At 41.3% G+C, this 12,806-nt stretch overlaps 1 protein-coding gene across 1 annotated transcript; it reads left to right on the forward strand.

Moving 5' to 3' along the window:
- The first annotated feature begins 1,493 nt into the window (after positions 1–1,493).
- ESM1 (endothelial cell specific molecule 1) lies at positions 1,494–10,826 on the forward strand. The gene is made up of 3 exons (XM_072824615.1): positions 1,494–2,023; positions 5,577–5,729; positions 9,291–10,826. The coding sequence occupies exons 1-3, from the start codon at positions 1,720–1,722 to the stop codon at positions 9,386–9,388; spliced, it is 555 nt and encodes a 184-aa protein (XP_072680716.1). The 5' UTR covers positions 1,494–1,719; the 3' UTR covers positions 9,389–10,826.
- The last annotated feature ends 1,980 nt before the right edge of the window (positions 10,827–12,806 follow it).

The raw sequence follows: 12,806 nt of genomic DNA on the forward strand, positions 1-12,806 counted from the left end.
ACCCAGCGGATGTTACCCACTATTGAACACAATAAAATGAGTGTGCATTTGCTAAGTGTGTGTTTGCTTCTGGGAAGGTGCAGATAGACTATTTCATATTGGATTGCATGGAAAATTTTGGAAAGTGGAAGATTCATGCCTTGATTTCCACCCCCTCAATTCCCTGCATTCCAGATTCTGTTCCTTCCATTTTCTACAATTGCACTTTTGAAGGCTGATCATCAAGTCCTACCCAATGGCCTCAGCCTCATCTTCAGGTGGGGGTAAGAATTTCAGAGATCAACCAGCCTAACACTGTCAATTCTCAAAAGCGGACGGTGAGGCTGAATGAAGTCCTATGGCTTGCCCAAAGCTCATTTGTGACAGACCAAGAGTCAGCCATCAGCTTCATTGGTTGAGTAGTTGCTAGATCACAGTGGGTTTATGTCAATTTTGACAAGCTGGAGGTGCATCACGCAGCTGATGTAAGAGCTCTGCTCTCTCCTCTTTCACCTTGCCCTTTCTGCCCGCCCCCCCTCTCATCCTTGCTTCATGAGGCGCTGTTCCAGCTGATATTGCAAGAGGACTGCTCTGTCTTTCCCAGTGGGACCTAGGCCCTGTGACCCTCCATAGCTTGAAGACCCCGTTTCCTGATGGGTAATGTTTTCCCTTCCCAGTGACTTGCCTCTCTGGGCCACGTTCCGATTTCCCTGCTGGCTCACTTGTTTCCTTGGGCTGGCTGCCTTGTTTGGCGGTTTCTAGTGAGGGCTCTGATAGATGCCAGGAGCGAGGGGAAGAGCTCCGAAGGGGCTCAGTCATTGGACAGGCACACTCGGTGATGGATGAGCCCTCTCCCCAGGGAGTTTTGGGTCAGAAGAAGTCTGATAAGTTTTTCCAGAACCCAGTAACGCAGAAACGGTGCCAGCAGCATCTTACCTCTTCTGTGGGTTTTGTTATTGAGTTTAAAGAAAATTCTCAGGGGCCGTTCCACATCTTATTAGAAATACAGCTCCATCCACGATAAACTTAGCTATATGTGCTATGAATTGTTTTAGAGATAACGTTTGAGGGGAGGGGTGGGAGGAAGGAAGAGAGGGGTCTTTAAAAAAAAAATCTCTTTCAAAATATTTTCCTTCTTCTAAGTATTGAAAAGGCACAATATAACCCTTTCTTCTTGCAAATGATCTCATAGCTATTTATTGAGGGGGAAATACCAAATGTTTATTTATTTTGTTTAAAGGAGCTTCTTTCGGCCTGATGATTCACGTCGATATCATTTTCCTCCTCACTACAGAGGCTCCGAGACAAAGCCACAGCCCAAGTGATATGCCGGTGTCAGAACAATTCCTGTCCTGAGGACGGTATGCAACCTTCTTTATTCCCCCTTCGCAGACGTCCTTGAGCCCTTGAGACGGATGTGAGCGAGTTTTTCAGTGCTCATGCAAAACAACCATCTAAACATAACAGATGACATCAGCTTGGGCTTTTCAATTCCTGGATGGCAGCGGCGTGTTAATCCAGCCTTCATCCTGGATTTCATAAACTAAAACAAGAGCGCCTGGCAAGAGGACAGCATTGCTGCTGGGTTGAGGAAATTGATGACGGGGAAACATGCGGGCAACCCAGTGTATAAAACTCATAAACGTGTAGGCAGAGGCTCAGCTACCACTTTGGACAGCTGCTTCCCGCCTGCAAGGACCACGCCGCCCGCGGGAAGCCGAGCCCGAGCCCGGGGGAGACATGAAGAGCCTCTTGCTGCTGCTGGCCACGCTCCTGGTCCCTGCGCACCTGGCGGCGGCCTGGAGCGCCAGGTATGCGGTGGACTGTCCCGAGCGCTGCGACAGCGCCGGGTGCAAGAGCAGCCTGCGCTGCAAGAGGACGGTGCTGGACGACTGCGGCTGCTGCCGCGTGTGCGCCGCGGGGCCCGGCGAGACCTGCTACCGCACCGTGTCGGCCATGGACGGCGTCAAGTGCGGCCCGGGGCTCAGGTGTCAGTTCTACAGTGAGGAGGATGACTTTGGTGACGAGTTCGGAATCTGCAAAGGTAAAGGGTCACCCCTTGCCTCTACCCCGGCCCCGGGATTGGGGGGTGGGGGGGCACACCTGAGGGCTGTCAGCCAGCGTGGGAGGTGCGGAGGCTTCGCTGGCAAGGACAAGAGGGAAGATGCAGGTGGCTTTAGGGACAAGGCCCAGCACAGGCGGTGTCACCGGGAGAGAAAGGAGGAGCACTCTGCAAGCAGCACTGAACCCCTGGTGCAGGAAAGCATAGAAAGCAGGAGGGCGTTTCCCTCCATGAGGGTAGGAGATTCTAAGAAAAGCATCGCAGGGGATCCCCGGGTGGCTCAGCGGTTTAGCGCCTGCCTTCAGCCCAGGGCGCCATCCTGGAGTCCTGAGATCGAGTCCTGCGTCGGGCTCCCTGCATGGAGCCTGCTTCTCCCTCTGCCTGTGTCTCTGCCTCTCTCTCTCTCTCTCTCTCTATGTCTATCATGAATAAATAAATAAAATCTTTAAAAAAAAAAAAGCATTTCAATGAAAAATTGTGTTACCTCCCTTTCTGGAAAACTTTAGGAACTTGACAAGTAATTGGTTTGCATGGTTTAGGTGCTCTCTCTCCTGCAAGCAGTGATTACAGAGATCTGCGCTAGATAACCTCTAGCGGCCTCTAGCCAGAGGCTTAGTGATTCTTTGATCCTGAAAGGGTCCCGGCGTTGGAGGGCATCTCTCAAAATCAACTATTTCTGATGAACACTAATGCGCTTTGTGCAGTAGGATGGGCTTAAGCCATCTATCAGAATGATTCACCTTCTTGAAAGAAGGTACCCCAAAGTATAAAACAAACCCCATGCCACTTTATAAAGGTGTTCAGTCATCTAGAAGAATAGCAGATGGTTTAAGACAAGTAAAAATAACAGCAAAGAAAGATTTAAAAATTGGAAGTCTGTGAAGAATGAGAGTTTCCAGACTTGAAGAAAAACGTCATTAGGCTGAAATCATAGCTAAACCATGTATAGTTAAAACATTTGTAGAATTTATTTCAAACTTAGTGACTGTAGTTTAAAAGGTTTAGAATCCAAAGGATGGTGATTTTGAGATATTCTCTATGGGGATACTTCCTGGTGTCATCATTAAAAGCCATTATCAAGATGAAACACTTAGGCTATTTGGCCCCATTCATCAGTTTCTTAATACAAAGAAGTTTTTAAGATGGGACTGGGAAATTTATTTCTTGTATTTTCTGTCTTATTTAATTCTTAGATTTTCTGTATTTAATTTGTACTGTATGCTTTTATGAGTGATGATCATCCACCACGGAGCCAGTCTCATGAATTCGCCTACCTTTTAGACAAATATTTTACAAGCTAATTTACCTTTTAATCCACAACATATGCTAAGGATTAGGAAATACATGCTGGGACTACTAGGAGAATCTTATTTTTTGCTCAGTTTATTTTTGTTTGTAACCAACGAAAGGCAGAATAGCGAGGAATCTTTTTATTTTTGGTGAACACTCACAAACATTTAAGCTGGATAGGAGCTGTATTTTCTGCAAAATCACAGGATTTCACACAAGGAAATTAGAGAGGAAGTGGTTAATAGAACCATACTTATGATATAGCAAGGATATGCAGTGCATCGCTTTTTCTCTTGGCATAAGAATCGCCTCTGTAAGTGTGATTGTAAAAAAAATAAAATAAAATAAATGTGATTGTAAATGCACTGTCACATTTGGGTAAAGAAATGTTGCAAGGCATCTGGGATCTTTTGCAGTCTAACATTCTACTGAATGACTGAGGTAGCTGTTAATGGGATAGATTTTTTAAAATGTATTTAAGATTGTTCTTTTTGGCATGATTCACATTGCAAACGAGTCTCGTTTCAAACATTTTTCTCTCTGCTGGAAATAGTGACCTTGTGTGAACCTCAGTAACTCCACACAGAGACATAGAATTTTGCTGTAGGCAAACTCCCTCCTCCTGCTTTTTCACTGAACACGCCTAGGAAAACTGTATACTTTAGCGGCACATCCAGATGTTTTCTAAATATTCAGACATTTGGCATTATGCTGCCAAGCTAACAATCAGCCAGCCAACACATATTTACTGAACACCTGCTATCTGGCCAACACTATTCAATATGCAGTGGGGGGGGGTGTGTGTGTGTGTGGGCAACAGAAGTATAACTAGAATTTGGCTAAAGTTTTAGTCTTTGATATCACTAGAGACACAGTCAAACCCCAATCCTGTGTGCGTTTCTGCAAGGGGCTTTTTAAGGTTTTTTAAAAAGAACTGTTCTTCCCGGCAGAGAGGCCAGTGTTTAAACCCAGGCTCCTCGGCAATCTGAAGAATGCCAGGAAGCATCATCCTAAATATCCTCCAAAAATAAATTTCATTAATGTCTACATTGATCATTCCATGGAATATTAGATTACTAAAGGCTCAGCTGCTTCACCACTTGTTTCTTCCCCTAGGTATGATTGTACACTTACGAGAATATTCTCATGCCAAGAGAATAAATGTTCCACATCCATTCCACTTGATTGTTAAAAGCTGGGTGGTCAAAAAAAAAAAAAAAAAAGACTGGGTCACCTATTGAGATGCTGTCTATGTCATAAAGACCCTGCAGGGCAGCCCCGGTGGTGCAGCGGTTTAGCACCGCCTGCAGCCTGGGGTGTGATCCTGGAGGCCTGGGGTCGAGTCCCACATTGGGCTCCCTGAATGGAGTCTGCTTCTCCCTCTGCCTGTGTCTCTTTCTCTCTCTCTCTCTCTGAATAAATAAAATCTTTAAATAAAATAAAATAAAATAAAATAAAGACCCTGCATTTGTAATAAATGGGTTTGTCCACTTGAACATACTGAAGCTCAGATTTGGGGGAGGTATACAGGTAAATTCTGTGCTCTTGTTCTTAGAATGTTGCATCTTAGATTTGCAGAAGGTTTTACTAATAAACCCTCTTAAAATCCAGGGGAGTTAGGTAAATTGTGTGGCCATTTCAACAGAGAAGGTAGTTGATAAGAGCTGGAGCAGAGTGAGGACTGGTCACTTCCAGGAGAGCTGGCATAACAGCCCACCCAGCCCCTTGCCTGCATATCTAAAATGTTCACATCGTTTCTGAAGGCAGTGGATCCAAAGATCGCATCACATTCTTTAAACTCTTGGAGGAGCTGATGCATGTATGTGTCTGTTCCACTGCCCACCTCACCGGGCTGTCATAGGAACAGTGTGAAGGAAATTACGAGAACCTGTGTGTTGGTAAGCAGAAAGTGAACAGAAGTAAGGCTGGTTCAAGGATATTGGTTATGTGTAGCTGTCTTCCACTAAGCTTCACAGCAGGACACGACAGTGGAGGTGTCCATTGTCTAGTCTCAGTGTGTGATTTCACATTTGTGGCTGGAAATTCCAACTTTCAAAGCTCAGGGTTTTTTTGTTTTGTTTTGGTTTTGTTTTTTTGCTCATTTGTTTAAGAATTGGATTTTATCTGACAGTCAGGATTCGTGAGATTTGTGGAGATCTGGAGGCTGTGTGCACAGGGTCTGTGTGGCAGGGGGCTGGGGCCCAGGGAGTAGGTCCCCCTCTAACCCCCCCCCCTTTGTCCTCAGACTGCCCTTACGGCACCTTCGGGATGGACTGCAAGGAGACCTGTAACTGTCAGTCGGGCATATGTGACAGAGTGACCGGCAAGTGTCTGAAATTTCCCTTCTTCCAATATTCAGTAGCCAAGGCTTCCAACAGGAGATTTGTTTCTCACACAGGTAAGAATTGATTTCAGAGGGTGCCTGGGTGGCTGAGTCAGTTAAGCATCTGCCTGTGGCTCAGATCATGACTGAGCTCCCATCAGACTCCCTGCTCTACGGGGAGCCTGCTTCTCCCTCTCCCTCTCCCTCGAACCCTCCCCCTGTTCATGCTTGCATTCTGTCTTTCTCAAATAAATAAAACCTTTTAGCAAAAAAAAAAAATTTGATTTCTGTATAAACACTGGAAAAATAATCTCATTTTCAGTTTGAGTAATTTAAGAAACACAGATGATGAGAAGAAAGCACTCGTTTGATTTTGTTCTTTATTTCAGGAGAAAGGGGTGGTGGTTGAGTTTGGTTCTGTTACTATTTTGTTTTATCTTTAAGATTTCATTAATGATTTACATTTTTCCATAAAGTTTATCCAGTTATATGGAGAATAAATATGACTGATTACCAAAAAATATAATAAAATAACCAATATATACAAAGTCCTTCAAATTCTTCAGTGATCTGTTTTATATACATTCTAGACAAAGCTACTTCTTTCTCAGCTTCATACAGAAAAAACACACTCAGGAATTTATCAGATGAGGGTTAAGAGCCAAGAGAGAAAATATAGAACATTTCTTCTTCTTCTTCTTTTTTTTTTTTTTTAACAAAATGGAAGTATTTAAATGGAATATTTCCAAGCATGTATTTTTATGGGTTTTGGAGAGGATAAGAGACAGTATCTGTGATTAAATTTGGGAATTATCTCTAAGCCTTTGAATGAAGTTGTAGTAATAGTCACATGATGCTTGTTCATGCATGTGTATTTCTTACCCAGGTTGTTAAAATGTGAGAAATACGGCATATAAGATGGTGCTGTGGACATATTTGGTTATCTTGTAGAATGAATAACCAGTACAGTAAAGCTTCACTAAATTGAAAGTAACTCATTTAAAACAAAATGTAGCCATAGTAACTGCTAGCTAGCATCAACAAACTATGCAATCCCCGCCCCCCCACCCCGCCCAGATATAAATAGTTGACAATCCAAGTTCATTTTATTTAGTTTTTGTTTCTGGTTCTTTGCACTTCAAGTTAACTAAGATTTGAAATATTTGGCAAATGTATTTATTACTCAGCTTTACCTCCTTCTTACACATGGTTATAATTAAGTACATTAAAAGAAAGAGGAAATACTATACTTTTAAGTGAATTATTATATTGAAGTGTGTCTATGCCCTTAAACATTAATTTAAAATAAACTCCCCCCTTTAAAACTATTAGGTATATATCTTTCTGAATATTTGATCTGGAAAATGAGATCATCATTAATACTTTAAATACTTATGACTTGTCCTACAGTCCTTGAAAAGCAAAATAGAGGGGGCACCTGGGTGGCTCAGTCAGTCAAGTGTCTGCCTTCAGCTCAGGTCATGATCTCAGGGTCCTGAGATCCAGCCTCGTGTCAGGCTCCCTGCTCAGCGAGGAATCTGCTTCTCCCTCTTCCTCTATAAGATCTCTCTCTCTCTCTCTCTTGTGCATGCTCTCTCTTAAGTAAATATATAAATAAATAAATCTTTAAAAGAAAGGAAAGCAAAATGGAAAAAGATTTTTAAGTCCTAAAAAATATTTTGTATTGAGGTGCAATTTACATAACATAAAATTGACCATTTTGAAGTGAATTCAGTGACAGTACATTAACAATGCTGCATAGCTGCCACTTTGGTCCAGTTCTAAAACATTCTCATGAGCTCAAAATAAAAGCCCAATTAAGCAATTGCCCCCATTCCTCATATCTCTCTCCTCCCAACTCCTGGTAACCATCAATCTACTTTCCAAGACCTGCACATTTTTTGAATGATTTGATTACTTCAGTACAGGTTTGAAACCTATTGTCTTAGTACAGCTAGCTGTCTCAAACACTTGCATCTTCCTATGTCTTATTTTGTTTTCTTAAAACTACGGGCTACAAAGTACTTTTTTTTTTCTACAAAGCACTTTGAAGAACAACTTTTGCATTCCTCTCCATTCATTTATGGTTGCATCTAAACCTTTCCCACTGAGAGAGAATTGAATCTCTTGTGAATTTTTTTGGTGTTTGGGATGAACGTTTGGTGGCTGTGAGAGCTCCTTTGGAATAATCCTCAAGAAGGGAACCCCCATCCCTTCGACTGCACACCCAGCCCCACACCCTCTTTTCTACTAAACTTGATTGCAGTCCCCTTCTCTTGAGCCTGCCACCCTGTGTTATTGCATGCAGATTTTGCAGATATCTTGACTACTGTATAGATGCCTTGGACACAGTTATTTCGCTGGGCGGAAGTTACATTAGGGGTTACACAAAAGATATTTCTATACCCAAATTAGGTATCAAGATTCTTGGTATAAATTTATGGGGAAAGCATTTTCTGACCTAAGATATTAGCTTCATTAGCTAAAGGAGCAGCTAAAGAGAATTACTAGTGCAGTCTTGGTAAACCTTAGTCAGGAGGTAAACCTTAGGCTGGAGAGCAGACTGTCCTAAAGGCCTCATGGAGAGGTTGCCCAGGAGCTCCTCTGCTCGTGGTCCATTGCCTCCTTTGGACTGGCCAGGGTGCATGTGGCACCACTTAGAGGAGAGGCCTTGGAGGCTCAGTCCTTCCATGGGTCTCACATCTCCTCTCTGAAGATCTGTTTACAAATCCTTTGTAAGTGGTTCCAAGGTTTGTCCACACAGGGACCTCTGGAGGTACCTTCCATACCCTGATTGCAAGAGCTTATCTTCTCTAGCTTTCTACCTATTGGCTACTGCATTCTTGGCAAGTGGGCTTCCTGCCTTCCTATTTCCACTTGTTATTGTTGTTATTGCTGTGAGATTTCCAATTTTCTAAGACTGGGAATTTACAAGTGACGTTTTTTTTTAGGGGAGTGGGGATTACTATCAAGTATCTGGAATATTTGATTTCTTTGCACACTTTCATTTGCCAGGTTGCACTAATCATACAGCATTCCATTTTAGGAAGTGCACTTTTGAAGTAAACATACCTCGCTACTCTTAGAAGCAGACAAATCTCACTTTGGAAACTTCTAAATATTACAAACTTTTATGTAGAACGAGAGCTATCCATATAAAAGTGCTGTCCTTTGATCTGCTATCTGCCTTCTGAAGCCACACAATAAGCTAATCCCTCTTCCATAACAGACTGTATGAAATTCTTACTTAGAGAGATACTCTTACATTTGCTAATTACATAAGTATTTATTAGGTGCCTGCTATGTTCCAGGCACTGTAGTAGCCGTGAACAAAATAAAGCCCCTGTCTTCTTGGAGCTGATATTCTAGTGGTGGTATGAGACATTACATGAAAAAAAAGACAAATGCATGTATAAGCTAATGGCTGGTGATGATAGATATATGAAAATAAATCATTCAGGGGGTGCTGACTTAGACGGGAGGTGCCAACTGACAGAGTAGGTGAATGCAATGAGCACAGACTCTTTGAGCCTATTAAAGATTTTATTGTAAATCCCTTGCAATACAAAAATAAAACTGTACTTCATCTTAGAGTTATAAACATCTGGACATGATGTACATTCCTTCTAATTTCAGAGCATGACATGGCATCTGGAGATGGCAATGCTGTGAGAGAAGAACTCGTAAAAGAAAATGCCCGTTCTCCTGTAATGAAATGGTTAAATCCTCGCTGATCCTGGGGGGTGGATTTCTGAGAGAAGACTCTTATTTTAATGATCATTCAACACACAGCCAACATTTTAGGAACTGTCTAGATTATAGCATATGGACATGTGATTTTGGAAGGCCAAGTGTGTGGGTCCAGGAAAAAAAAAAGTAGGCTACTAACAATCCATAAAATGCATATGACTGAACACTTTTAGATACTTGTTAAATATTTGAATGCATATAGATTTGTTAAATATGTGTTTATAGTAATACTGAAGAACTGAAAATGCAATTTAGATCATCTTAACATGGATGCAGATCAACCAAAGAGAGAGCTAGCCAAAGCTGAAGACCAGAGTGGGTTCACGCGTCCGTGACTCAGATGTACATTGATGTTGGGATACAGGATGGAGGGAGAGTGAGGAGTGAGAGAAGGTGGGGGCAGGGTGGGGGAGTATGATACTTAGGTCTTCCTTGTGGTAGCATCAATAGAATTTAGTTTTGCTTTTTATTTACTTTGGGAAAAGGCAAAACAAAACAACCCCTGAAGGAAGTGGGATGTTTGAAGCTTGTGGGAGGTTGAGTAGCAGCCTTGAACTGAGGCAGGTTTCAAAGAGCTGCTACTGGTCATGCCTAGGTTACCGTACCTGAAGGATGATTCTGGAGCAGAGGGCAAACGTACATGCCCATAAATGGTTTTAAAGAATGCCACTTCAGACTGAGAGAGCTAGGAATTATTTTGCCCCCTTGGAAGACTTGTGAAGGTAAATATTTATATAATTTTGTAACAATTATGTTAGTACGAATCATCCTCCATACCCATACTTATTACTTTCTTGAGAAGATGAACGAAATACTGTTTGTTTAAAATAGGTAGAATAAAGGTGTAACACTTCAAGGTTTCCAAACAGCCAAGGTATGGTAAATTTGTTATTAATAATTATAGTAATATTACTAGTAACGAGCATAAGAAAAATCTAGAAAAAATAGTCATTATGGATTTATAAAATGTCAGAAAATGAGCAACAGAAGGAATTTATTTAATAGTAAGTGCAGTGACTTAGATGAGTTTCAGATTTAAAGTAGAAAACACGTTTTTAGGAGGTTTGGAAGAAAGTCAATTTTCAGTAGGAAACATCAACTTTAAAGTATTGTTATTTTCTTATTTTTCTTTCCTTTAAGGTTGGTTGATAAGTGGAATTATGAGTACACTTGGGAGGATCTTAGCACAAACAGGACTGTTGTATTAGATTTTGTTAGGAAATATTTGCAGAAGTATTTTATTTGGAGTGAAGATTATTTAAGAATTATTTCACTATTTACCTATATTTTATTCTCAAAGTTTGCCAACAGACTTATGAATGTGTGTGTGTGGGAGGGTCTTTGAATGTAAGCTGAATAAGCTGTTAGGATTTGTTTTAAAAGGCAAAGTTTATGATTGTTCAATAAAAAAATAAGACAGCTGTTTTGGGTCCATTCATGACTTTGTTAAATCATTGTTATTTAAAAGATTCATCCAATGAACAGGAATTCTCATATGCATATTGAAGTTAATCTTCTCAATCGAATTTGCTGCCACAGATAAGCATTTTCTGTCAAAACATGAAGCTAGGATATTTATTTCTTTGCCCCACATTTTTGGTCTTCTCATGCCTTACAGCTTGCTGAAAAGCAGGTCCCTATATATCAACCCATTCTATAGAGGCAAAGACAAAAGAATCCTTCTGTTAGTGTTTGAAGATGCTTACACCTTAGAGGAAATAGGCAAAGATAAAAGTTTCAGTGCCTATAAAAGAATAGAGCAGCATTCCGTTCAGCTTTGCAGTTTGGAGTGTTGTGTCCAAGAAGAGGGTAGGTTCACTCAGCCTTATGATGGGCAAATTAGGAAAACATTTAAGTGATTTGACACATGCTAAAAAAATGGTCTGTATTAGCAAAAACATCAATTTGCCTGAGTTAATCTTTTTCCTTTTTTTAAAGTGGGAGAAACTGGATGTAAATGAGATTAAAAAGTTATACTAATGTAAGATACTCACATTATTATTATTATTATTAAATAAAAACAATGCACTGAAAATCTTTACTTTCACCAGTGTGCAGTGAAGTTCAAGACATGCTGTCGGGGAGTAAGGTTACTTAAAGGTCCCCCTACTTGGCCTGAAGCCCAGATCACAGTCCAAATGTCCCTTTGGAGAAGGGTGTACAGTGGAATAAGAGCTAGGCCAGGGCAGGACTTGCCTCTGCTCTTGCTCTGCAGCATTGCAGACCACGGGCAATACAGTCATACAAAAGTGGGCTCATCTGTTCTTACACATGTTTTCTAGCTGACCAGTTTCCTGGTACCGGGACCTTTTTGTGCCTTTCACCTCAAATGCTAGTCCCTGTCCATCCCATATTGCTCTGTAGCCTTCTGACTCTATTCTTCATAGCAGTAGAATCCAAAATTTTTGGACTTTGCACTTTTTGATTACAATATTTTTGAGCATGCAATTTTAAACTATATACATAACACAGTATTAAGCACTATGTTCTTAAAAAACATACTCAAAGTAGAAATTTTTAGGAGTTAAAAATAAATGTAAATAGAAGTTCTGAGATTTTTTTTTCCCCTGCATCCATATGGATTGTCCTGGGAAACACTGGAGAAGTAAAAGGAAATGCCATAGGTCAGTGGTCTCCAGTGAGGCTCAATTTCATTTGATATTGAAGAGAAACCAAGCTGGCACTATTCCAAACAACAAATATTTCTGGAATCAATGGATTAATGAATGGGTGGATAGATGGGTGGATGAGTGGATGAGTGAAAGAGTGAATGGGTAGATAAATGGATAAAAGGATGTTTGGGAAGAAAGATGGGTGAGTGGATGGGTAAGTGGATGTCTGGAGGAATGAAGGAAGGAAGGAAGAAAGAAATGAACAAAGGAAGCGGGTGACAGGCCTGTCTCCAGCAGAGCAGATGGAGCAGATGGCCTCCCATCCCTTTCACCTGCCAGCTCTCATCTCCCCGATGGCTACTTATCTTGCCTGTGGGGACTCAAGAAGATCAAAAAAAATGGAAGCATACATGAGAGTCAGTGAATCTGAAAAATAGGGTTGTCCAGGGCAACAGAAACAGGGAGTGCTTCTCCATCAGGCAGTGGGGACATCCCCCGTGGTAACGAAAACTGTAAGGTATTATTAGCGGCAGCCAGACTGAGTTGTCATTTTCTGTGGAAGGCAACTGGGGAAGCCTGTTGTTTCCATCCTGTATTTCATTATTTTCCTTTACCCTGAGGTCCCTAGGAATAAAGGATCTATAGATATAATTCAATATTGCACAGATATTTGGAGGGAGAATTGATTACTTCTGATCACCCATAGTTAGCATTAATCATTGAATCAAGGCCTGGCTTTAAAAGGGTGCATGTTATAGACCAGTGATTCGCTAAATTTATTACGCATTAG

Source organism: Canis lupus, chromosome 4 (assembly GCF_048164855.1).
Source record: "Canis lupus baileyi chromosome 4, mCanLup2.hap1, whole genome shotgun sequence".
Lineage (NCBI taxonomy): Eukaryota > Metazoa > Chordata > Mammalia > Carnivora > Canidae > Canis > Canis lupus.